The sequence below is a fragment of the Dermacentor albipictus genome, chromosome 3 (assembly GCF_038994185.2).
Source record: "Dermacentor albipictus isolate Rhodes 1998 colony chromosome 3, USDA_Dalb.pri_finalv2, whole genome shotgun sequence".
In the NCBI taxonomy this organism is placed as follows: domain Eukaryota; kingdom Metazoa; phylum Arthropoda; class Arachnida; order Ixodida; family Ixodidae; genus Dermacentor; species Dermacentor albipictus.
The window spans coordinates 3,936,273-3,963,303 of record NC_091823.1 but is presented as its reverse complement, the minus strand read 5'-3'; the positions used below and the strand labels follow the sequence as shown (position 1 = coordinate 3,963,303).

At 46.6% G+C, this 27,031-nt stretch overlaps 2 protein-coding genes across 11 annotated transcripts in view; one reads left to right on the top strand and one right to left on the bottom strand.

Moving 5' to 3' along the window:
- The window catches only part of LOC139057176 (signal peptide, CUB and EGF-like domain-containing protein 2), a 208,132-nt gene extending 203,780 nt beyond the window's left edge, over positions 1–4,352 (bottom strand). For 4 of the 9 annotated variants that reach the window (XM_070534978.1, XM_070534979.1, XM_070534977.1 and 1 more), the window contains exon 1: positions 4,116–4,350. In XM_070534978.1, the coding sequence (XP_070391079.1) occupies positions 4,116–4,197 (82 nt within the window). In that variant the 5' untranslated portion in view covers positions 4,198–4,350. Of the gene's footprint in view, positions 1–4,115 lie in introns of all 9 variants that reach the window. The other 5 variants (XR_011512612.1, XM_070534973.1, XM_070534972.1 and 2 more) reach the window with 2 other exon arrangements.
- Positions 1,287–27,031, top strand: part of LOC139057173 (sushi, von Willebrand factor type A, EGF and pentraxin domain-containing protein 1-like) — a 173,680-nt gene continuing 147,935 nt past the window's right edge. Inside the window, exons 1-3 of one of the 2 annotated variants that reach the window (XM_070534968.1) lie at positions 1,287–1,385; positions 12,052–12,266; positions 22,023–22,187. In XM_070534968.1, the coding sequence (XP_070391069.1) occupies positions 12,215–12,266; positions 22,023–22,187 (217 nt within the window). In that variant the 5' untranslated portion in view covers positions 1,287–1,385; positions 12,052–12,214. Of the gene's footprint in view, positions 1,386–7,698; positions 8,390–12,051; positions 12,267–22,022; positions 22,188–27,031 lie in introns of those variants that run through there. The other variant, XM_070534967.1, reaches the window with a different exon arrangement.

Sequence of the window (27,031 nt, the reverse complement as noted above, 5' to 3'; positions counted from 1 at the left end):
TTTTGCTGTCAGTATTCAGTAGCATGCTCGGAAGCGCCACATCGATTTTCATTTGCGACTGGTATTTTAACTTTGAAAAAAGTTCTAAATGAACCGCCGACCCGGGACACTGTATGGGCTGTTACTACTGATTTGGATAGCTGTTTCTTGTTCTTCACGAGAAGGATATGCAACGTTTTCTTAGTTCAGTGATACCTTTTAGTCGACACGTCTGTCTAGTCATATATCTTCGTCAGAGAAGCGCAGGCCAATGCCGGCAGCCTTCCGCGACAGCACATATATACCTGTGTTTATGACGCGTCACATCGCCGCTCATCGCTATTTGTGCTGGCACTGTAAACATGAAAAAATGGTTTATTTAAGAATACCGATGCGAAAGCTGAAATATAGAGTGATTTATCCGTGTTAGACTTCTTGATTCCTGAGCCTAGGCGCGCCGAGAGCGTGCAGACGGACTCGGCGGATACGCTAGGCCGAAGCTTCGGTGGGGACCGATCTCGACGCCTTTTTCTTAGCGATCTTATGCAGTCAGCTGTTTCGATGCGCTTTGTTTGCGATTAGGCGGGCAAGCAGTCCAAAAGCGTTGCAAAACCACCAACGGTCGATCGACGATACGGTAGGCATGCCGCCTGCAAAAACGGAGTGCGGCTTCGCCGCATAGATGTGGTTGCTTCCCAGGCAAGATGGCGGACCTACGCGCAACTCTGCTACCTGCGGTAGCATATACAGTAATTCTACTTGGGAAATTCATGTAGCGCCGTCTCGTGGCCGCCATGGAGTACGTCTCCTGCGGCACTCCGCTTTCCACCTCTCCTTCTTGCCATATTCTCCTCCTCCGCTTACCTCCTCATGCTTTCCCTGTAACCCCTCCTCCGCCGTCACGCTCGTCCTCTCTTCGCTATCGTCGTCTTTCGTGCTCCGATGCGCTCCGCGTTTGTTCTGGCGGTCACGCCAACGCTCAACTCAGAAAGGAGCGCCGAACAGCTGCGCTCTAAAAGCTCCCAAGTGTAACGCCGAAGGTCCTATGAATGTCCCAACCCAGGTAGCGCACAAAGTCTTAAAAGTGTCAAGTTTAGGGTTAGAACGGATAGAATGGATTTCTGACCTTTCTCGACGGATTCAAGACGCCTCAGACTACTCATCTTATGTATGATCGTTAGAATCGTTTACAAAACGTTTTCAAAAACGCTATTTGTATAATCGTCTTCTGGAAATTCTATTAAATCAATGTTTTTGGCGTGTTTTCTTTTTTTTTCTTTTCGTGACGGAATCATGCTTATTCCGCAGCCGTTGGGGCATCGCGGTCGACAAGGCAGGTGCAGCGCGGGAGACTGAGCTGCCTGAGTGCTGTCCACCATTGGGAATTGCGACAAGTGGACAAAGCAGTATGGAATAACGTTTGGATTCTCCGCCTTCTGTGAAACTTCTCACCTGTACTTGGTGAATTCATTGTTTCTAGTTATTGCTAGCAGATATACGATTTCCGGAGCAGTCGTCAAAAGTGTAGTTACTCCTGATTATAGCGTACCGTAAATAACTTAAAAGTGGCTGGAACGGTCGCATTCAACACAGCCTTAAAGTTGGTATTTATTTCCGGCGTCTATTTTGCTATTGTATCGTGAATACTTGAAGTGTAAATAAGCCTTGAAGGCTCCTAATGTTGCTAATTTTACGTTGTGAGCAACTTTTTGAACATGCACGCTGCTGCTGTACGATAGCTCACAGGCCCTGAGTTACTACGACGCCTTCTCGATCTGTGGGAGATAGAACACGTACTTTCCAAGCCTATAAGGAAGAGAAACAGCCCCAAAAAGTGATTACTATGTACGTTAACTGTCCATGGGCTTGCTTTTTATTTCTGAGTTACGAATTAAGAATAGCGATAAATGCGCCTTACATGAATTTGTTGAGATGCACGAGGTAATAATTCGCGTTCAAAAAGTGAGCCGAACACTACAAGAAAACATACGAGGGCAGGAGTAACACATACTACACTGACGCCACCCTACACAGAACACGTACAGCATGCTGTACAACCACAGTGATAGATGGCATTTACAGAGAAGTAACGGCCACCACAGCGCGGGCCTACAAAGTGTGCGAGGCCGAGGAAATAGCAGCCATGACAACGGCTATTGCCGCGCACACTAACACAAGTGAGGAAGCCCACGTCCTGACCGACTCCATGCACCGAAACTGTAGTATCTGAATGGCAGCCGCCAAGATAATAAGTAAAAATAAATGCCTTGGCACAATCAAACTAATACCAGGCCATACTGGCATCGGGGGGGAATGAACTCATCGCGTCGTGGCCACTGCGCACGCCACATACCAGTGGGGTGAGCATCGAACCCGAACCGGAAGACTCGAGTCGATCGCCAATCCTTAAATATTACAAAACGGCTCGAATTAAATTTGCCCCGCCCCATATCGAAAACTAAGCAAAGCGGAACAGGTGACTAGGAGGCGGTTGCAAACCAAAACGTACTCGCACCTACATCTCCTACAGAAAATAGATAAAGACAGATATCCAGATGAGTGCCCGTGGTGCAGGGCCGAGCCTACACTGGTCTACCTCGTGTGGGAATGCGCCAAGGCTCCTCAAGACAACACTCACCAAACCACAACGCGAGAGGGATGGATGGCCTTGCTCTCCAGTGTTGGATACGGACCTTTTTCCTGGCATCACTCAAGTTCCTCGACCACATCAAATCGCCGTCGCATTACAATTATGGTAGCGGACCCGTCAGACAGGTTGGCGACCCCCGCCTCATGCGCCGCACGTCGAGCTAGTGTCGCCCCCCCCCCGCCCTTGATTGACTAACATCTAACATCTCCTTTAGCGGCTAACATCTCCTCCTGTATCCCCCTTTACGTAGAAAATTGTGTCAGCTACCATCCCATCCACAGTTTCCAAATTAAGATTTTTCTTCAAAATGATTTACAAATGGCTGAAGACTGGTGTGAAACTTGGTTAATGTTTTTGAATGTCAAGAAAACTTCGCAGATCTGCTTCCACCACCGGGCTTCCTACGAAGCATTTAAGTACGTCGTTTCTGGCTCCGAATTATCTTCAGCGTCATTGTATAAGTACCTGGGCATCACAGTATCTCATGATCTCAGCTGGTCGCATCATATAGCAAGTATACCAAAGGAAGCCAACCGCGTCCTTGGCTATGTCCAGCGTAAACTTAAGTTTACCCTTTCTCACGTGAAACTGCTAACGTACCAAATATTTGTTCGTCCCAAGTTGAAATACGCGTGCGCAGCTTGGGACCCGCATCAGATTAGCCTACAAGAGCTCTCAGATCAAGAGCCTACAAGAGCTTTCTCAGATCATTCTCACAATTGTAGCGTTACTGAACTAAAACATAGTGTTAATCTTCCCAGTCGTGAGTCACGCAGAAAAATAGCACGCCCGTCCCTTCACCACAAGTTTTATCACTCGTCTCTTGCTCCCTCGATTATCATACCTGCTCATCGCCTTTCACTCCGCAACAGTCATTCTAAGGCTGTATATCCACCACCAGCGCGCACTACTACGCATCTCATCTCATTTTTCATTTGAACAGCGAACGACTCGAATCATCTGCTCACCGACGCTGCGCACCACTCCAATCCTAGCCACTTTCAAGTCATTCATCGAACACTGGGCACAAATGTAATACCTACCCCTCACGTAAACTTCGCACCAGGGGCATTCCAGATAGTAATTAATTATGAAATAATTATTTATAAGTAATTGATTAATTAATTTCATTGTGCCCACGTTATTACTTTTTCGCAAAGGCGTCTAACAACTTTGTGTAAATTTAATTGCGTGCTTTAATAACAGCATAAAATACGACACAAAGCAAGGCTGACGACCTGAGCAGCTATTATATATAAAATTGGATTTATGCGCAGAGAATGAATTCGAATACCTTTGGCACTGTCGGCGGAGTGTCCACCTCAAACTAAAGCACCCAACTTGGCACGCTTATGTCGAATGAAACACACAGTATGCGTCGAATGCGTACACGGCCTAGATGAAGAGGCCCCGGCACTACAGTAGAGTTAGAATGTGCTAACCAACATGATCAAAAGAAGCGAAATCTCTTGAAAGGGGCACTGACCGTAGATTAGTAACGTGAGCAGCACGACCGATCCTGCGCAGAAAAGGTTCACCCTGTTGAGTTTCATCGCTTCGGAGTTCATTCCTCGGCTGCGTGGTCGGCGATCAGGGAGAAACAACGGTGCAAAAAGACTCTGGGCACCGCTTACTGCAGAAGGCGACCAGTGCCCGGAGACGACAGCGCCCCCTGCTTACGACGCGGGCCGCGCTTCGGGTGCTTCCTCGCGACACATGCGCAGCGGCTCGCGGCGCATCTGACGCTCGTTATCAGACCGCGCATCAGGCTGCAATCTCGGCGCGCGCTACGGTTTTTTTTTACTTGCTCCCAGTTCCGCCTCTGCGGCACGATAATGTCGCACTCGGGTGGTAGCGACAACTGCTGGCGTCACACACTGGCCACCTCACTGGTAGGCTGAGCAAACCCGCATGCACAAAGCAAAATGTTAGTTTCGCTGCGGCGTGCCGCCCCCGTGGGCCTTCACATCCACGTGCGTGCGTCAAGAAAGGCTCTCGACGCCCATATCCTGTAAAATTCTATACAGGCCGCAAAATGGAAACACGATATTTTCCTTGGAAAATTAGCTCCGGTGCTCTCGTGTTCAAGTGGCTGTTCATAGGTATCGTTATACGCAAGTGCTTCTGGATATCGCCAGAGTTGACATGCTCCACGAGATTGCAACCGCTGCACATGAGGCAACCGCGTATGCAAATTTTGGCTATACTGTGCTTCACGAGGATCTGGCACAGAAGTAGTAGCTGCAGCTGGACAATCAGTGTGTGTGTGTGTGTGTGTGTGTGTGTGTGTGTGTGTGTGTGTGTGTGTGTGTGTGTGTGTGTGTTTGTGTGTGTGTGTGTGTGTGTGTGCGTGCGCGCGCGTGCGTGTGTGCTTGCGTAATACGGCGTGTACCTTATTTATTTGCATTTATTTAGGACGTGCGACCAATCTCATAAGGGATTATTGCACGAAGGGCACAAGGTCAAACAATAAACATGATAAAGTCGTAGTAAGAATGTGAAAACGAAATGCGTAATATGATTAGCAAATTGATGCCGTGACGGCATCAACGCCAACCAAATCATTTCCGACCGTGCTATTCTACTCACTTTGGATGTTTCTGCCCTTTACACCAACATTCCCATGAGTGAAGGAATTGAAGCCGTTTCTAGATCCCTCGCAATCAATCCCCAAGCGCACGCTCCTGAAGTTTACTTATCGCTCCTTAGGTTAGTTCTCACGCTCAACTATTTCGAATTCGATTCTATACACTACCTGCAAATTTTCGGCACTAGCATGGGTACGCCATTCGCTCCCGCTTATGCGAACATTTTCATGGGACAGCTTGAAGTAGACCTGCTGAAATCCTACCCTTTAAAACCCCACACCTATCTTCGTTACACTGACGACATATTTATAATATGGGAACACGGCACAAGCGCCTTAACCGACCTAATTAGCCATTTCAATCGCTTTCACCCGAGTATTAAATTTACTGCTCACCACTCTCCTAGTCAGATCAACTTCCTGGACACGACGGTCTACATAGAAAACGGAAAACTGAGAACGACACTTTACCGGAAGCCTACAGATAGCCAGCAATATTTAGACTACAACAGTCATCACCCGCGACATTGCAACCAAGGAACTTTTGTCGGACAAGCGAAACGTATCAAAAGAATCTGCAGCGAAGACCACGATTATATCCACCACCTAAATGACCTTAAAACAACGCTAGCAGAAAGGAACTATCCCCAAGTTGCTCTCGATAGAGCTTATGATACCGCGTCAAGATTGGGGAGACAGTCGGAATTGGCGAAGAGACAGCCCACACTAGAATCTGACAGACCGCCGGCCTTTATAACAAAATATTCTAATGCACTCCCAAACCTAAACAACATCCTAAGAAAATAACACCCAATATTATCAAGTAACGAGCGTCTGCGAAAAGCGTTCCTGGTTGTACCTAGGGTTACCTATCGCCGCAACAAGAACTTTAAAGACATGTTAGTGCACGCATAAGTCAGCCAACAGCATTCCCCCGTAATAAAAGCATGTTGTCGCCTTAGGTGCAAAACCTGCAGGCACCTTCAAAGTGACATTAAAATTAAAAGCACCGCAAATAGTTATACACATGAAGTCAAATCTAGCTTCACTTGTACAAGTTCAGATGCGATTTATATGCTTGAATGTTCCTTCTGTAAGAAACAATATATCGGTGAAACAGGACAATCAATGAACGTCAGATTAAACGGACACCGCGCGGACACAGCTAAAAAGCTTCCCAAGCCGTCGCCGAGCATTTCAACCAACCAGATCATAACTTTGATGAACTTAAACTCTACATCTTACAGTCTAATTTCCGTTCTGAACGAGAAAGAAAATACAGAGAATCATACCTTATCCATAAGTTAAAGACATTGCAACCAATAGGCATAAACGTTTAAAGGGAGCTTTAGAATCTATTCGCTATGCTAAACTTCAAGCTATAGGCAACAACACTTAGTTGGATTTCTTGGCGTATCCCCCCCCCCCTTTTTTTTGCCTTTCCGTTCCTCTCCCCCCTTCTTTTTTTTTCTTTCCAGCCGGCGTGTCAGACGCCCTTGACACGCCGGCTAACACGCGTGGGTTAAAAGACCGGGGTGGGGGTGAGGGGTGGACCTGGCTTTGACCTTGTGCACCGCGTTCCTTTACTCTCAGCTCCACAGGCTAACACACCTTCCCTCGTTTCCGCACCCTCCCGCCTCACACCCTCTCCCCTTTAGAAGAACCCCACCTATATAAACTGTAGCGAGGAAAGCATACGTCGCCTTGAAGAAGACAAGTCCAATTGTCGAAACGTTGGCTCCTGCATTCACCTTGTTGACGTTTTGCTCATCGTCTTTAATTTCCATCTCCCGCGTTTCCCGTCTTTTCCCTGCATCGTTTTATGTGTGACTTCGCCGAGAGCGATGAACTATGACAAATTTGCTCAATTCCGGCCTCCTTGCTTGTCAGAGACATGCATTCGTTTTAACTTTATTGCGAAACACAGCCACGCAGCAACAAGAAAAAATAAGAACGAGAAAAAAAAAAGGCTGCCTATGTGGCTTGCAAGGTATGTAGTAGTATTATAAATACCAAAGGTGAGACAACTTTAATTTCCGACTACTGACGGATACGCTTTAGAGATATTTCACGTAGCCTGTCAAGCGTGACTCCTGCATTTTTATACTCTCACAGTTTTTTCCTTCTATTTTAGCCTCTTTATGATAAGGTATTGAAATAAAAGAGAAGGCCAAGGAAATGTGGAATGCGTAGACAAATATGGCTGGAACGGTAATGCACATAAGTGCGAGAACATCATTCCGCGCATGGCGAAGGCGGAACGAAACTCACTAGCGCGAGATTACAGTTGGAAGCTGCTGCGGAAAACGAAACCTGAGCAGCAGCGACAGAGAAGGCGGGAGCAATTGCGCGATGCGTGGCAATCAGTTAGGTCCACGAACTTCCCGGCCCGCTAATCTCGCAGAGACGGAGGGCCGGAGCACGTTGTCGCTTTTAGTTTCTGTACGTGGCAGCCGAATACGAAAAGCCCTTCTTTAGGTAGAAAGAATGTGTATCTATATATATGCAGTGAACAAGAAAGTGCCTTCACTGTGTGTAGGTTCCATTATTTAGCAAACGGCAGACGACGCTCTTACGGTGTAAGCGCAATTCGTGGGGCACACTGTAATCAGCTGGTTACTCCGTAAGGTTGCGATAAGCCGACATATACGGGAGCGCTCCACGCGGCAGCAAGCTTAGCCACAGTCAGCTCAGTCGGCGCCTATAAGAGACCGCCGCATCTGGCAGACAGAGAGCTTCGCGATGCGTGGCGTGCCGCACTTGGTAGTTGTTCTCGTTTTGGCATGTCCGGTGCTCTTGCACGGTCTCAATCTCACTCCGGATCTCCAAGATTTCGTGAGCACGCTAGAAAAGTATGCCAAGCAGAAGAACGACATCGTGTTTGTGCTCGACGAGTCTGGCAGCATCGGGGCGGAGAACTTCCCGGCGGAGCTGACTTTCACCGAGCTGATGGCGCGCCTCCTGGTGGTGTCGGAGGACTTCTCGCGGCTCGCGGTCGTCACCTTCTCCAGTGACAACGTCAAGCACATCGACCAAATCTCCGACGGGGGCAACATGTGCGGCTTCGTGCAGCAGGTGAACCAGATCCCGTACCGCACAGGAGGCACGAGGACCAAAGAGGCGCTGCAATATGCAAGCCATCTGCTACACAACGGCCGGACGGATGTCAATCGGTAGAGAACGCCTTTGTCTGGGACGCATTACGAGGAAGCTGATATGTGGGCAATCGCTTTTAGTCGATGACGCTTGTTGCTTTTAAAAGAGAATGATAAAGTCTTCCGACTGTCGGAAGTTGATTTTAGATTTAGACCGACAAGTTATTTTACTAAAAATTATAGATCTAAGTAATTCAGAACACGAATCTATCAAGGTCACAACTCGATAACTCTGCAACGAAAAATTGTATACCATGGAACGCCTTTATAACGAAATGCTGAGAAATTACTCGTTATACATCCTCGTAAGAGTTACGCACCGCAGTAGAACCGAAACAGAATTATTCCTTCGCTACGGAGACCATTTCATTGCAGGGGCACTGAACTGTAATTCTGTAAACTGCGCCTAATATTGCTTCCAAAGACCGCAAAATCAATGTATTGCATACCGCTCTTTTCGCGAAAGCATTATAAATAGTGTAACATATTTCTGTTCGCTGTAATACATTATGTCACATTTGCCCGTAAAGATAGTCCTAAAAAAGCAGTTTACAAAACTGCGATATTGGTTCTTGCTGCAGTTAAGTATTTGCCAACAGCAAACTTAATTTTTCCTTTTTGATGACCAATTTTGGACAATTATTGAAACAATATCTAGGCCTTCAATCAAAATACCGTATCCTAAGAGAACTAGCAATTTATTTTTCATCTGGCAAAGGCAACAAACTTCATTCGTATCGGTTCAGCGGTTGACATAACGTGCATTTCAATAGGTGCTTTCAGAGTTGGTCCCGAGCTAAAGCTTTCTCTTAATGTTCCGCAGCTTCTTTAGCTGCAGTGCGAGATTTGTTGTTAAAATCCACCTGTTCAATAATAACGAGAAGAAAACGGGTTAACCGAGGGACCTGATTTTTATAAATCGTATCGTAAGAAGCCAACAAACAAAGACACCAAAGACAACGTAGGGGAAACTACTTAATTGTACTTACTAACTGAATTAAAGAAATGATAAATTAATGGCAATGATAATGGATGAAAAAAACAACTTGCCGCAGCTGAAGAACGATCTCACGTCATCGCAATTCGCGTGCGATTCACTTTGTTGCGTGTTGAGCATCGCACGCGTAATGCGAAGACGTGGGATCGTTCCCCACCTGCCGCAAGTTGTTTATTCATCTACTTTCATTGCCATTAATTTATCACTTCCTTAAATCAATTAGTAAGTACAAGTAGTTTCCCCTATGTTGTCCTTGGTGTCTTTGTTTGTTGGCTTCTTATGCTATGCCATATTAAGAAATATTGAGCAACCATTCCTCATCTAGTAAGATGAGAAAATTACTTGCTTAGCTGGATTAGTTAACTTAAAAAGTAATGGCTCTAATAAAAAAGGCAGAAACTCAATGGAGATATCTAAAAGCACGTAAGCATACCTGACAATTTCAAGTTGGTTCATGGTCAGATTTACGTTAGACCATGTGTAAATTTCAAGTTGACCCACCAACAAGTTCCAGTTGGCCCACACGCTAATTTCGAGGTCGTCCACCCCCAAATTTAAGTTGACCGACCTCCAAATTTCAAGTTTCCCCACTCCCGAATTTCAAGCTGGGCGACCTTGAAGTTACAGTTTGCTCAGCTCCAAAATTTCGACTTGACCTAACCCCAAATTTTAAGTTGCACCACCCCTAAATTTTGAGTTGGCACACCTCTACAATTAGCTTCCCCATGCATTTTCTATGGAGCTTCATGTATCTCTATGCCTATTCAGTGTAAATTTTGCTGTTGTTTCAATTGCTCCTTATCACTTATAAATCTGCCAATCATGTATGCATTTGCACTGTTATAATGATTAAATGCCCTAACTTTGGAAATTACGCTTTTTTGCCCAGATACAAGGCATTACACTTTTCGCATGATGGTGCTGGGGTCACGAAAATGAATACCCATTGCGACGTAGGTAGAAATTGTTCACGTGGCGACATTCACATGAACTTTACTTGATCATTATTAGCCTAGAGCGTTTCGATGGCCTGCGACTTGGATTGTGCCGCTACTTGGTGCACCCGCGAGGGGCGGACGAGAGAGAAGAGAAATTCGCCGCGCCTCGTACGCATGCTGCTCTTCAGGAGCCCTCACTATACGTGGCCTTCCCATAACACCTTCACGACACAAATCAATTGCTATGCGGGTTCTCCTTTTACGTACGAGAGTACTGATAGCTGCTGTCGCCGTGGCAGCTTGCGCAACAGTGATAATGTGTTGCGCCAGCGCTCGCCGCAACGTATGCGATGAGCACTATGTGCTTCGGATTGAATGTAGACGCTGGAGCCCCTTGTCATCAATTGTGTGGTTCGCATGCTTGTTTTGAGCTCGTTCTTTATTGAAACCTATGTTGTTGTGTATGTTGTATGCATGATTCCAAATACTGTTCGCTTCACTATGTTGAGTGCTTGTGGCTTCTACCTTACGGGGGTATGAGCCATTGCATTTGGGGGTATGAGCCATATGACAATAGTTTTCTGATGATGTTACGCTACGAATAAATCCCGGGATCATAGTTATAGACAGTTTATGTGGAAAAGAGTTGGCCCCGGTGCCTTAGGTGCAAGGGCCTACAATGCTCGCGTTCAAAGAAAGGTAGCAAGCAGTGCAGCTCTGGAATCTAGATTTTGAATAGGCGGATTGGCTTTTCTGACAGTCGAAAAAGAGGAAAGGGGATAGTGGCAGAAGTTTGGGGCCGACGGCTCTGTACCCCTTACTGTAGAGCGTATAACTTATGTGAGTATTCTACATGAGTCTCCCTACCACCTAACGCAGCAATAGTCTCGATATTTGTCGCCCTTCGAAAGCTTTTTGCAGACTTTCAGAAGTATCCGCGCGACGTCACCACAGCCGTCCATCTTTGGGAGTCCCTCGGTATCGATCGTTACTATGCCCTCACGCTGACGACGTACAGAGGAAATACGCGGCACCGCAGTCGTATCTGAACGTCACTCTAGAAAACAGTGCTCGAAGTAATCATGTCGCCAGGATGCAAGCACGATGTGCGAGTATACCACTGTCTTAGGAGATGGTCGCTGTGATACACGCTTATGATTGTCAATGACACTTGGCAAAGCTCACCGCACGGTATACACCGTTGTTCACAAAGAAGCGTCCTTGCTTGGTAGCGCCGTGATCTACATCGGAAGGGAGAGAAATACCAAGAAAGAGCGTAGATTTCAGTGCTCTTCCTGTAAGTTCTCTCACTTGCTATGTAGATCGTCGCGCTGCTAACCAAAACCCAACGTTACCAACATGCCCGTTCAGCCACCCTTGCAAATCACAAAGCGGTTGCACCAGCTGAGAGCTGTGGGTGAGAGACCTTTGTTTGATAAAAAATGGTTGGCTCATCTTTCATACGAACCGGTCATATCACGAAAGTTAAACGTGTATTCTAAGAAGCGGTCTGCAGCTTCGATGCGCATTCCGAAACACAAGTCCACAATTGTGCGCAGCCACTTATTAATCACAGTTTCGCTCGAATGGTGAAGCGACAGCGATACGAGGCACACGAGGCCTGCGCTGCTGCGCCGCGTCCTTTTAAGTGCACATAATACGGCTCTGGCTACCACTGCCACTCTTTCAATGCCTGCGCAAAGCAGCAGCTTTTCATTCATGGAGGTTCTCTTCTTTCTTTGCAGTATAATCGTTCTTATATCGGACGGGCAGGCGAACAGCGGCTCCGAGCCAAACTACGTTGCCAGGGACCTCAAGGCCCAGGGCATCACAATATTTGCAGTAGGAGTCGCAGGTATCAACAAAGACGAGCTCGAAGCGGTCGCGACGTCCCAGGAGCACATCTACATGCTCCGCAACTTTGCCTACATCAAGCAAGTGAACGACGACCTTCGAACAGGTACGAGAAGCGGGCTATACTTCACCAACCCTCATTTTCTGCCCGCGAAACGTTATTTAGTTCTTCTTGTTGCTACATATTAACAAAACGTTCGTTTTTAATGCGTAAGCATTCTCTGGCTTGTACCCAGCCACATCACGCGAAAAGTGCAATGCCTTGTATCTACACAAAGTGCGTAATTTGCAATGTTGTGACATTTGATCGCTATTAGAAAATAAATGTAGATGATTGGCAGCTTTTAAGCGATAAGGAACAATTTAAAGGAAAAATTATAAACCGGGAATCCCCATAACGATACATAGGGCTTTTTAGAAAATGGATCGGGAAGCTCGTAGTAGAGGTGGGCCAACTGAAATTCGGGGCTGGGTCCATTTCATATTTAGGTTTGGATGAACTTGAAATTGGGATGTGGACCTCCTGAAATTTGAGGGTTTTCCAACTTAAAGTTTAGGGTAGGGCCAGCTTAAATTTGGATATGGGCCAACTTAAGTTTGCAAGTGGCGGAACTTGAAAATTGCAAGTGGGCCAACGTAAATTTGGGGATGGGCCAACATGAATTGAGGGGCTGGGCCAACTTGAACGGTTGGACCTACCTAAATTTGAGGCTGGGTGAACTTGAAATTTGGGAGTGGGCGAGCTGAAATTTGGCGGCATGCTTACGCATACTTAGACAACTCCAGTGGGATCTCTGCGTTCTTTTCTTGGATAACGTAATTGTTAAAGTTATCGCAAAATACTTGGCGATTTGGTTTGATTCATTTGATAGTGTCTTTGTCAATGGCTGTATTCTTCTCGTATTTTATGAGCCGTTTAAAGGAGCCTCTAACACCATTTGAGGACTCGGCAGTATCAAAGATACATCTATCTTAGATATTATATAATGATACTCCTTGCGTAGCCTGAATTTGTATCATAGTACATTTGACCGGATGCGTATGAGTATGTGTATTTTCGACACGTGATGCGAGGTATCGTGTGCCTTAAGGTGGAAGATTCACGCATACAAAATTCATTGAAAGCGAGTCACAACGCACGAAATAGACGGCAATTAAATTTATTCTAAGAGAGACACTTTGGTGGCTAACTCATTTGAATGCGATTAACATTCGTTGCCTTCTTCAGGTGCTTTGACCCTGCCTGCCTGACTGCCTGCCTATCTATCTATTATGCGAAGCATATTACTAGAGCTCAACCCAGCTCCTCAGGCGCGGCGGTGTCGCCTTCAATACCACGTGACACCGTGACGTCACGACAGAGGAGAAACGGGGCTCCAACTCGCGCCGTCGCTCGCGGCGTCGCGGCGGTATATAAGCAGCTGCGCTTGCCTCTGCTAGACACTCACGAGGTGAGATGCCTCCTGGAGACAGAGCTGCTCGTTGGAATGAGAAGCGAAGGTTGCGGCGTGCTACAGAGACTGTTTCTAGGTGGCTTTGCTACGGCGCAGCGACTACGCGCCCCGCATCGGACGCGGTGAGCGTCGAGCAACGCAGCGTTCGGCGCGACAACGGAATGTGCGCCTGAGCAAGCGCCGCACGCCTGAGCCGACGACAACGGCTTTTCTGCGACACGAGCTCCTTAACGCTGTCGCGTTAAAATAAAGGCTAGTATGCTTCGCATCCTGGGCTTAACCTTAGCTAAGCCACAGCCAGTTTTTCTATCTATCTATCTATCTATCTATCTATCTATCTATCTATCTATCTATCTATCTATCTATCTATCTATCTATCTATCTATCTATCTATCTATCTATCTATCTATCTATCTATCTATCTATCTATCTATCTATCGTCATATCTGTTACCCCATAGCCGTGACGCTATTGTCATCACGCCATCATCGTCATCCCATGGTCCTTATACTGCTGTCCCTATATCGTCATCATACAGTCGTCACGGTGCATTCGTTGTCACATCATCGTGATGCCGTCGCGGTCGTTCCATCGACGTCATCTTAACTGCATCTCTCGTCGTGCCGTCGTCATGAGGCCGCCGAAAAGCGCAGGGCGCCGTTCCTTTGAACCAGCACGAGCCGCGGCAAAGAGTCGCACCCACGTGTAGCTTGAACGCCGTTGTTGTTGCTGCCCGTCCAACTCCTACCCACGATGGTCAAGAAATGGCTTCTAGACTATTCCAAGTTACAACCACAAGTACACTTTCAGGGATGCTACAGTCTATACATGTTGCAATGAAAACAATATTAGCTGGAATAATTATAATAAATAATTCAACAGCAGACTAAAAATGAAGATACAAATTTAAGAGGGCATTCAGTTGCACTCCATCGGAAATTCCTTTACCTCGGAGCAAACATGCCTTGTCGTCAAGTCCTGAAGTAGAGGCCTCTGAAGAAAGAGTCCAAGCGGTATGCTAAACCTTGGTTTCGCTGACGAAGCTTCGTGCTTCGGGTGAAACTGCCCTTTTTTTTGCAGAATAAAAATTGGTTGCAAATGTAACTGAGGCCCTAGACCATGATGCAATGACGCCTGCGCAAGTGAACAAGAGCATAATGCAAATGAATCTTGAGTAAAAGAGTGGATCGGAAGGAGACACAGGAAGTCTTCAGTGTGGCAGTTTGCAGAATGGGATGCGAATTTCAAATACCACTCAATTGGGACAGACAAGAAGTTTTGGCGAACAGATATAGTAAACATAGCACCTATTGTACATAACACTACCGCCAGTAAATTGCGATTCCGTTAGCTTCAGAATGAAGCACAAAGAGGGCCGTTTTGCTTGAGTTGAGTCTGATGGCACTTGCTTTAGACCAGTGGTGCAGAATCTGTAATTCCTGGTTACCTTGTCGATTACAGCTTTCCTCTTCGCAACCTTTATGAAATAGATTATATAGCAACAGCTGCATAGTTCAGGTCGAGTGTGATGTAACTGCGACAGCACGTAATCAATATATAGTAAGAAGAGCGTACGTCTAAGAACAATGTCCTAACTTGTAACATTACCACCAGAACACGCAATTTCGACACTAACTCTCGAGAAGAGCGTTCCATGGAAGAGACCGTCATCCCTACACTTAAGGAGGGTGACCATCGCCACCGTAGGGAGACGACGCATTCTTTTGTGCTCGTGGTTCGAGTCCCGCTAGATACGCGGCATGGCGATGGCACACATTGATGCGTCGTCATGAAGAGGACGCAATAGGTGCCATAAAGATATAATTTAGCTTTAACAATATCCCGATGCTCTGAATCAAGTCGCATTTTCCAAAGTCTGCTATAGAACTTAACGACAAAAAACTCGCAGTTTCGCCTGAAAGGTGAAGCATCGTTTGCGCTAGCAAATTAGCAGACAGCCATGCCAAGTAAGAATAGTACTTTGATCAGCCGTATCAACCTGTAAACATTCGTATGCTAACTAAATCAACAGGCATGGTGTCAAACACGCACAAGCAAATATCAATACATCTGACTCGACGACCGCGGAAACTCGCTGTGAGAACGCTGGCGTGAGGAAACGCGGAAGCAGCAGCGAGCGAAGTGACATTCGTGCTGTCCAACGCATCAGCCAAAAGTGAGCGACAAGAATACGCAGCACGCACAAAGCTACGAGCCGCCGATGCACCTAGTCTACACTTTAACCCCAACACACATCGCCTTCAAGATACGGCCGCGCGACCGCTTGCATCCGCAACATACGCAGTTGTAGCCGGAGCGCGGCCCCTCCCTCTCCTTCCCCCGGTGCCTCCCGGCGTTGAGCGGCTCGAGCCGTGAGTGAGTGAGTGAGTGAGTGAGTGAGTGAGTGAGTGAGTGAGTGAGTGAGTGAGTGAGTGAGTGAGTGAGTGAGTGAGTGAGTGAGTGAGTGAGTGAGTGAGTGAGTGAGTGAGTGAGTGAGTGAGTGAATAAACTTTTATTTGGTCCAGCAAAGCGCGATAAAACGCGCACCTGGCTAATCCCACGACGGGACTGACAGATCTAGTCTGCCGGCCCGATCGCGGGCGCGCTGGACGGCCAGGATTTGATCCTCAAAGACGGGACTTCGCAGGAGGGCGTCCCACTCTTCCTTGGTGAACTTCGGGCCCAGCGACCCGCACTCCCAGAGCATATGAGGCAACGTAGCTACCTCACCACAGGCCACGCAAGAACAATTCGTATAAATCTCTGGATATATGCTATTAAGGGACGCCGGATTTGGGTACGAGTTCGTTTGCAGTAGTCTTAGTGTGACCGCCTGCGGCCTGCTTAACTTGGAGTGAGGCATACGGGGGAATACGAGGCATACGAGGGAATACGTCGCGCTCCACATTCGGCCTTTAGCGCGGGCGGGACCGCGATCGTCGGCCGTCCTCTCCCGCGCCTTCGCTCGCACACAGAGCGCGCGCCGGCGGTGTTGTCGCCCAGGGAATTTACATGGAACCTCGCGGCGACGACGCCGGTAAGAATGCGCTTGGAGTATCCATACAATTGTTACCGCAATAAAATAAATACTGCGGGTTTTCACGTGCCAAAAGCAGGATCTGATTATAATGTACGCCGTACATTGCAAACTCCGGAATCATTTCGAGTTCCTCGGGTTCTTTGGGTGCACCCAATGCGCGGTATAAAGGATGAAAATCACTGCTTCGAATAACCCAGCATAAATAAATTTCCGTGTAAGGTCTTCGAATGTTGATTATGCGGTACTAGTGGCAACCCCTTCGCTGAAGCCAAATTGGTGACGTAAAAGAATGCCTAGCTTTAATGCGATTAGCATTTTGAGCTTACTAGTCCCCCTTTGTGTGCTGCTTTGTAACCACTTTAGCGTGACTCTGAAAAAATACGGCATATCCTGCGATGCGTTAAGATCACGGTTCCGTCAGCATAAATTAAGGACGATGTTTTACCAATTACATCACGTGTGCGCGCCTAGAAATCTCACCAGGGGCGTAGCCAGGGGGGGGGGGCTTATGGGGCTTCAGCCCCCCCCCCCCCCGAAATTTTTTCGTGCTGCCCATGCACCGTCGACCAAAGCGACCCCCGGCGCCGGAAATCATGCTGGATTTTGTCTAGAATGGCTTTTTGACGCTCGAAAAGACATTTAACCGCGAAGATTGCAAACTCGGGCTGGATTTCGTGGCAACGCCCATACACCGGGAGTCACAAAACGCCAAGCAGTCCCATCCGAGCACAAAGTTTCAAGGGCGCTTTGATGGTGAGCGGGCTCGGCGCGGCATCTCACTGAGGCCACGGAATCTATGGAGCGCATGGATATCAATTGCGAAACTTTATGGGTATAAATCTCATAAGCTCTTGATGTGAAAGGTGCATTGACATTTCCAATGTTGTGCTTTAGATTGTCAATTGCGGAACTTTGTGGGTTTAATGTTGTTATAAACATTTGACGTCAAAGGTCTATTGACTTTTCTAAAGTCTTACATCGGAACATACAACGAGACAAGCCAAATCAACACACTAGCAGACGAGTTGACAAAGCAGGCAGCGAGGTCCAATGAGACGAAGCGTTGGGGTGGTTCATTTGTGCCGTCATGTCACATAAAAAATATCAAAATTTTTTTTAACCTACGCCAGGACATCCATGTCAAGACACTAAAGCCAGCCAAAGTAACTACGTTTTTATTTATTTTTTCTACTTTGACTTTTATTCGCGAGGACACATTGAGCCTCTTCAATGTGTTTTTTTTTTGTTCTCGCTACCCTACCCGCGGGCTGCCAGAGCAAGCCAGAGCGCATACGTTCTTCTCGTATGGCCCCGGCCACCGTGCGGTGCACTTCGGTGCGCGTTCGGTTTGCTCTGGCCGAGTGGATTTTCACCGGACAGAGTTTTGGACGCTTTCTGGCTAGCAGTCGAGAAAAAAAATAGTCGCTCGCCGCCATCACTGTGGGGACTCGAAGGATTGCACCGCATTCCTTGAGCGGAACCTTTCCGGAAAGTCTTGTTTCGCCGCTGTAGGATACTGAGCAGTATGCGCATGGTTCTCAGAGGACCAAGCGTCTCATGTTTTCTTCGGTATTCCTTCCGTAGCCCCATTAGGTGCCCGAAGTAGGCATTAGATTCTGGCCAACATACTTGCCTATGCGTTTTTTTTTTTCATTTCGGTGCCTCCGCCTCACAGAAAAAAAAAAATACATTGTTGCGGCGCAGCGAATTGTCGCATGGTGAAATTTCGATTTTGATACTTCTTTTGCGGAAAGTAATGGGCGACGGGACGCTTCAGTTGCCGGATACGTTTATGATATTATTGCGAAAGCAATTATATGGACACTCCAGGCGCATTCCTGCGATCGCCCTCATGTTTCGTATAAAGTCCAAGGGCGATAACATCGTGACCACGCGTTGCATGCTGTATGTACGAGTGAAAGCGTAGGAGGGGAGGTGGAATGGGTGAGCCGACGATGGTGGCTCAGTCTTGTGTGCGCAAAGGAGAAAAGCGGGGAGCAAGCGCGCCGCCTTCCGTCGCGCGCAATACATCGGGGGGAGTGGATGGAATGGGGGCGGAGTCTAGAATTCTGTGAATCTATGATTGTGCAACATGTTTATTTGCCTTGTTTGACGCATTATATACAGTTACTTCTTACATACATAGACTCATTGGAGACTTATACGTATACTTAAATATCTTGTTGCGAGGTTTTGTGTATACATGCAGTGAACTTTGTTTCCAGTGACACTTTTTTGTCCTTTAGGAAGCCGTATTTTCGCATTTGCGTATCCCATTGTATCTTTGCATTTCTAATGTACGAGGGCGAGCCAAATGAAAGTGAGCCTACCCTAATTAACCGCGCAATAGTGGTTCGGTTCATTATCTGCGAGGCATGCGCGTAGGAGAACGGCATGTCTCATTTACAAAAGTGACACGCAGGTGTGAAGATAAATGTTCTTTAATGCTCTCATACACTGGGTTGAATGTGGTTGCGTCACATAATGGACACTTCAAAAGTTGAACAGCTCGGTGTCGCGAAGTTTTTGACAGCTGAAGGTGTTTCCAAAACAGAAATTAATAACCAAATGACTGCTGTGTACGTTGAACACTGCATTTCATTGACCACTCTGAAGCGTTGGAGCAAACGGTTCAAAGGACGTTGCAAAGACATTCCAAGACCGGGCCAAAACCATCGTGCAATCACCTCCCACACAATTTCAAAGGTTCATGAGCTGCTGAAACAAGAACGGAGGATAAGCATCGATGAACTGGCAGACCGTCTGAACATCAGTCACGGTTCGGTTCACGCCATAATTCATGAGCTTCTCGGTTATCGGCTCTTTGGTGCGCAATGGATCCCCAAGAGTTTTATCCATCGCGAGAAGACCGAGAAGTTTCGCTCTACCTTGACTCATCTGATCGGGTATCACAATGAGCATGACGACTTCTTGTTTGCAACTGTGATCGGGGACGAACCTTGGTGCCACTACTACGAGCCTGAAACACGACGGCAAAGCTTACAGTGGAAACATTCGAATTTACCACGCCCAAAGAACGTAAAGGCCATCATTTCCGCTGGAAAAGTGTTGTTGACTTTTTTTTTCGATCGACAGGGTCCATTACTGACAGAATTTGCTAAATCTTGAGAGGCTATCAATTGTTTCCGATATTGTGAACGGCAGCGTGTCGCAATCAAGGACGAACAACGTGGAAAATTGACGAATGGGGTCATCTTGTTCCACGACAATGCCTGTCCCCACGTCGCTTATGTGGTTAATACAAAACTGGCAAAGTTCAAGTGGGAAACGCTGCAACATCCGCCATACAGCTCAGACCTGTCACCTTGCGACTTCTACATTTTGGGGCAGCCGAAAAAACTGCTCAAGGGAACCAGATACAAACTTTTTGAAGCAGCAACCCAAGGAGATTTATAAGACGGGAATCACGCAACTTGTTAGTCAATAGGACAAATGTCTAAATTCTCATGAAGACTACTTTTAAATAAAGTACCCCGTTGTTGGCTCATTCATTTGACTTGCCCTCATATATCTTGCAGAACTCCTGCTTTTTATACGTGCTCTCTGTGGCGACTATAACTTCGGGGCAATTACTCACGATACATGACAAGGGACAGCTACTCCTGCGTAATACATTGGAACAAACGACAGCGTCATTGAGATTTTTCACTGGCCATTGCATATATACTAGAATGTAAGCACGGTTCTTGAATGACAAAGTTTCATTAACATATTTGTCCTCAACTTAATTGTTCAGATCATTGCCTTTTAATTTTTCATATCAGTGACATGCACTGCTTTCCTGGTTTCGAACTGATATAGTTCTAAAGTTCGTGTGGTATTTTCTTTACTTAATAAATAGACAAAAAAACATGGAAGAATTGACGTCAGTTATGTTGGGCACAATTTTTGGCACATACGAGTACAATATTTTATGAAAAAATACATATTTTACTTGTATTTACAGTGCGTAACTTTCAAGAATTCGTTTGCAGCAGCTTTGGCAATGACAATGCAGTTATTATTCATGTATTTGATCCGTCGATAAATTGTTTAAGAGGAAGCTTTAGCTCGGGCCCAATCCGACGCGGCTTATATATTCGAATACTTGTAAAACGCAGAAACGCTTTTCTGAGATAATCCTGCTGATCGCTTTTATTGAAATTGGTTGCATTTGAGAGAGAAAGTTAAATCCTAGTGTCTGTTGGAAACAGAACTTCGATTTAGGGCCTGCATTTTGTTTAAAAAATTTTGGAAAATTCGAAAGCTTAAAAAAATAGAAGCACGACGTTTACAAACTAATAGCTATGCATGAAGAACAGATATTGTGGTTCTGTAAACGGCATTTATTATAACAGTCAAAGCGGACAAGTTTGCTGTGTCAATTTGTATCTTACGTGAATTGGTTACGTTGTGTACAAGGGTTCTGCAAAAGCCGTATTTCCACAATACTAAATTTTTTTGAGATTCATGTGTAACATATCTATTTTGTCCGCTGTAGATGTACAATTAGATGCAATCCACAGAATTGTGATATCATTTTTCATTGTTGAGTCACGGAGTTTTAAACTTGATAGTCTCGTTTTCTGAAAATTTTCAATTTTGGCCAATTTTTAATAAATAACTGACCACCTAAATGAAAAATTCGAAGCCATTAGTCACTAGAAATAAACCTTTTCTTTTAAATGCAACAAACCTCCTCAAATTTGGTGAAGTGGTTGCAGGGAAAAACGAATTCCCCTTCTACATGTACTTAAATAGGAGCACCCGAGCTAAAGCTTCCTCTTAAGGAGGAGGCTGAGCTGCAACGTGCAGCTACACACACACACACACGCATGTATATATATATATATATATATATTGGGCCAGTGGCGTAGCCCCCCCCGAACAAAATTTCTGGCTACGCCACTGAATCTCACGTAACACTTTCACTCGAGCAAGTCAGCGCGTAAAGACGCAACAGGCACGTGAGTGGTGTCGCACGACTACATTTAAGTTGAGAAATCAATCTTTTAGCTGACAATGCAAATTAATGTTTTGCGCGTGAGAAAGGAGCCTATGCAATTGCGCCTTGGCCCGAATTCCAGAGTCCCAGCTGGAGAATACTGCAGCTGCTGTTGGAAGGTCGCGAAATTTTCATAGTGCAGCTGCACATGCTGTGGATTAATGCGCCACAATTGCGGCGCATGCACGTATTGCTGCGATTCACATCAGGCTTCCTCCACTGCAAATTGTCAATCACGCTGTCTTGAGTAAAAAAAACGATTTGTCGCCACGTTGTTTCAATGTTAATTGCATTACCATAGACAGACATCGTGTTCTACCGCGATTCGGTGAATGTTCACCTGACTGTTGTACGCTCTGGCAGACATCCGTGAGAGCCAGTGGGACGCTGTCGCCGTCCAGGAGTGCCTCCGGGAGAGCGGCCAGTGCGACTCCAACGCCATCTGTGCGTGCGGTGCCCAAGGAGGAACCCACCGCTGCGTCTGCAAGCCGGGCTACGAAGGAAGTGGCACACTGGGCAACTGCCAGCGTGAGTAGCGACGCGTGCGATTTTTCCGAGCTTCGAGCAATACTCACGACGCATGACTTTGTTTAGGCTAGCAAGGCAATTCTTCAAGGCTTGATTTCGTGGGTTTGTCAGCAGGGAGTAATATTGAAGGGCAGAATCTCCCTTGTAATACGAGGCATTCTTGCCGAGTTTAACCTGCTTTTCTATAACGAAAGATCTCGACAACTGCCTGACCCTTTTCTCAATTGGGTCGATCTAGAATAGAGCGCAAACTAAATGCGTGGGCCGTTCCCATGAGTATGAGCCACTGGGTTTATATCTCTCTCCCTCTATCTGTAATATATATATATATATATATATATATATATATATATATATATATATATATATATATATATATATATATATATATATTCTGCACCAAAAGGTTTATGTTTCTGCGAAATGTGTATCCTATGTGTCTCTCGGCAGGTAAGCACACACACACACACACACACACACACACACACACACACATATATATATATATATATATATATATGTGTGTGTGTGTGTGTGTGTGTGTGTGTGGGTGTGTGTGTGTGTGTGTGTGTGTGTGTGTGTGTGTGTGTGTGTTTGCTTACCTGCCGAGAGACACATAGGATACACATTTCGCAGAAACATAAACCTTTTGGTGCAGAACACGTACACGATTCATAACAAACATTAGTTAGAGGACCAAGCATGCTTCGCATCACCTATATGTCAGTTGGAATCGAGTCCGCTTTCGTTTATAGATTCTTACGTCTGAACCGCAGAAAACCTCACGGGTTTCGAAGTATGTCCGCAATTGAGGCCATTTCTATTACAGCGGAGCTGCGTCTATAGGCGTTCGAATAGGTTATATCTCTGATTTCATTGTGTACCGAGAGAACTACATCATTTAAGCAGAACTTTTTGTTGAGCTAGTTGTGCATGTTACTGAAGTACTAAAGCGCCAAACAGACGACACAAGAAGAAACACGGACGAGCGCTCGTCCGTGTCTCTTTTTGTATCGTTTGTTTGGCGCTTTAGTACTTCAGTTACATCATTAAACGTTATATTTAAAATAAATTACGGCCACGGTAAAGGCAATATGCAGGCTTATTTCAGAGTGAGTTGGTTAATTAGGTGCCAAATTAAGATGAGTACACTCTAATTTTCCTCCTGTTTAGAAGCTTACACGAAACACAAAGCTTCCCTGCTGCTCTGCGAAAAAGAAAAAGAAAAGGCTTCATTTATTTTATATTTCGAAAAAAAGTTGCCTAAGGCCTGGAGTAGATGTCGATGAAGTGGGGCTCGGGGTATACCATGTGTTCCAGCTAACGCTTGGCAAGCTAGTAAAAAAAAAAGAAAAAAGAACGGGCCAGCTCGCACTTCGTCGCGCGAGGTTTAAAACAGCGAAGCTGGTCGATTAGGGCCACCTCGTTCAAACGCGGTAGTCCCGCTGGCTTGGGAGGATACTTGAAGCCGTTTTTCACGCTAAAATGCGGCACCTTCCCGCGTAAGACCGTTTCTTGACAGGCCCCAAACAGCCGCATCTCGTCGTGGTCGGTGGCCTCCGGGAAGATGTCTCGCAGCACATACATGCCTTGTGCACGTTTCTCGACAGACTGAACCGTGTTTGGCGTCGACAGGTTCGAGTCAAACCACAGTCGATCGCACACTCGGTAGGAATGTCCAAACTCTAACCAGAGGAACTCACGTTGAAACCGAGCGTTGTCACCCCCGGTTGAAGCGCGAGCTCGGCCTCGCACGTACTCGGTCTCCCGCACTGCAGGGTCTTCATGTAATCGTCGTTGCTTCGCAGTGATCCTGGCTCTCTCTCGACTGGCGTATTCTGGGTCTTCGCGTAGTCACCATCTCTTGCCTTCGCCCTCTCTGGCCAAGTAGGTCGGATTGGCCCGTCGATGCCGTTGTTTCTCCCGCATCGCAGCAAGTCTAGCTTCGCGATGCGCAGACTCTTCTTCCACAGTACAAGCTTCCCTAGACCGCCCCATGGCATTAACTGACCGAGCCCCAGGGCTGAATCTCCGTATATATGGCTGCCATTGGCTGTTTTTAAGCAGACGCTCTTTCGACGCTAGCGGCAACGTCCCCTTCAGTTACAGCCCTAGCTGGAGGGCGATACTTTAGCAATATGGCGGCGTACATGAATGTTTACGTTGTCATGGCAACCTGAACAGCAGCCGTGCGGCGCATCCTCACCCTTGCGGTCTTTGTTTTTCTTCTTTGTTTTCATTATGACGAACCGCTCCGCTCCCTCTCCACTCTTCCCCACGCTCCGCGCACCTTCACTTTTCCTTTCTTTTTGCTTGTCAGCGGCGCGTGTCTTTTTCTTATCGCACGTGCGCGCTCCTCCTGGCATTTTTTGTGGTGGTGGTGATAAACTTTATTGAAAGGGGGAAGGGTAAAGAGGGACGTGGCTGAGCGTTAGGGCTCAAGTAAGGCCCTGGGCCTGCTTGGCCTTCTCCGCCCAGTCCACCAGTTCCAATTGTCGGTCGACGTCCCCGGAACTGAGCCAGGCTGTCCAGTCAGTCTCGCTGCTGACGGGGGGATGAGAGAACGGGAGCGAGGTGCATTCCCACATTATTTTTTGTGAACTGGCGCGTGGTGCGCCGTGGGTTCTATTACGTTAACAAGCACGCAGTCTTGTCCACACTTTGAGTATGCCACGATATGCCGGTACATAAATTGCACTTCCAACGCAACAGATCTTTCGCCTAATTTTATTGACTTCCGTTTCCGAAAGCAAATATTTTGCCTAACTTGGTATGATACACGCTCACAAAGTGAACAAAAGTGAAAAATGCATGACATGTACATGACTACTAAACAACACAAAAGTTCGCAGACAGTGAAATAACAAAAAAAGAATAAAACTCGAGTGAACGCGAAGGCCGCTTTATGTACACACATATAACAGATTTTTATATAATGCCCTAAAGACCAAAGTGTAGAAGAGCGTCTGATATGCGCACCGAGAGCCTTTGATATAATAATGGAGATATTGCACAAAACTGGACTACGTGTATGACACAGTCATGGCAACTAAAGAGAAGGAAAATTCACTGGTTTAATGACAAGAGCAATGGCTTGCCAAATTCCTAAAAGAAGAATAAAATGCTAAGATTGTTTTATTGACAGCCACACCAAGAAAGAACACATGAACTTACTTATAAACCTGCACAAACGTATATGAAATGCGTAACAATTTCATTACTACTGATCGAAATGAAAAGACATGACAGAACAAAAATAACATTGCACTAAAAACGGAAATACACATTATCACATTATTTTGCACTTCACCACAAATTTAGTAACGGTTGCAAGCGGGAGCAGAAGGTAGTTTGCTTTCGCAGCGGCACATGCGAAACATTCACAGGAAGGCTTATTCTTCAATCAAAGACCACGTGAATTAAGCCAACACGACTTTTCTTTCACGACGAATGCAATGCTTAGCAGTAAAATTACGTCACTTAAGGCACTAAGTCATACCTACGGGGCACTCCTTTGTCTAATGAACAAGAACTGCAAAAAATCTGCATATAGGACACTTGCAATGCTCATACTTTCCAGAAAAATAAAGTGTATCATGCCTACACATGAAGGTTGTTCGCGCGGTTTTCCCATCGGCAATTACTGAGATAATACATAAACACGAACAGTAATTTTTCAGCTGTTAGTACGTTTGTAGAGCGGTGACACACAGAAAAAGCACTGATGACGGAATGGAAAGCTAGGCGAGTCAGTGAGCTTGCAGACTGAGACTTGGCACAGAAAAACAAGCCATTGACCAGGTAACAATGAGGAGGAACCTCTATTTGTCAGCTTTCTCTACCCGTAAGAGGGACGTGTAGCACAATCAAGGCGCAACGACGTCCGGAGACCCATGGGGCACACACATGCAAAGGGCCGTGTTCGTGTACATGCGTCTTCTGTGTCCTTGGGTCTGCGCGTTTACCTGTTGCCTTTAGGCACCCGGAAGAATCTTGCAGGGCTTGTTTTCGAGGTATTCGTGCACCACTGCACGATGCACGAGCGGTGCGAGTCGTGAAACGGGTGAAACTCCGTGGAGCACAAGCACACAGCTATCTAGGGCCACGAAACTGACGAAGCTGCCCACGCCGGTCAACGCACAGCAGCGCAGGCTTCGTAACAGCAGATAATGAAACATGAAACTATGCGCGCTATGTTGGCGCTGGGCCGGCGGGCGCGCGTGATGACAGTCGAAAGTGAGCGAGTTACGTGGGAAGGCGAAGGGATAGGAGTTGAGAGGAGGGGCGAAAGGGTCAGCCTCCTCGTGCGCCGATCTAAGAGGCCATGCAAGAGAAGCGGACTTGCTTTCCCGCCCTCCCCATGGATGGCACCAATTCCCTCTGCCGCGGAAGCGGCGGAGTTTCCGAGGCAGAACCGAGCGCCGCCGAGCACAGGCTTTCATATCCTCTCCAAGGTCAAGCGCATGCGCATTCCTAACCGTTATCATGGCGCTTGTGCAGATCTCGGCACGGCGGCGAAACCGGCTGCGCGCAGTGTCTCCCTCGGTGGGCGTCAGTGGAGTTTTGTGATACGCGGTCCATTTTACCCCGAGCAAGCACAGCTTCACTGTTAAAAAAGATGGTGCAAGATAGGAACACAACCGCTGTCTTCGGTCGTCGGAGGCCCGACTACCGAACAGCGCAGGTTACAAAATTTTGTATTGTGCCGTGATTTTTAAATCGTTTTTCTGCTTTCGAAAGCTTGTGTAACGTTAGGTTATATATGCCTCGGTTTCAACGCAGTTTGCCTCTTTAAAGTACCATTCGGACGGTTATTTTGTACACAAGAATCCAGTAGTGCAAGT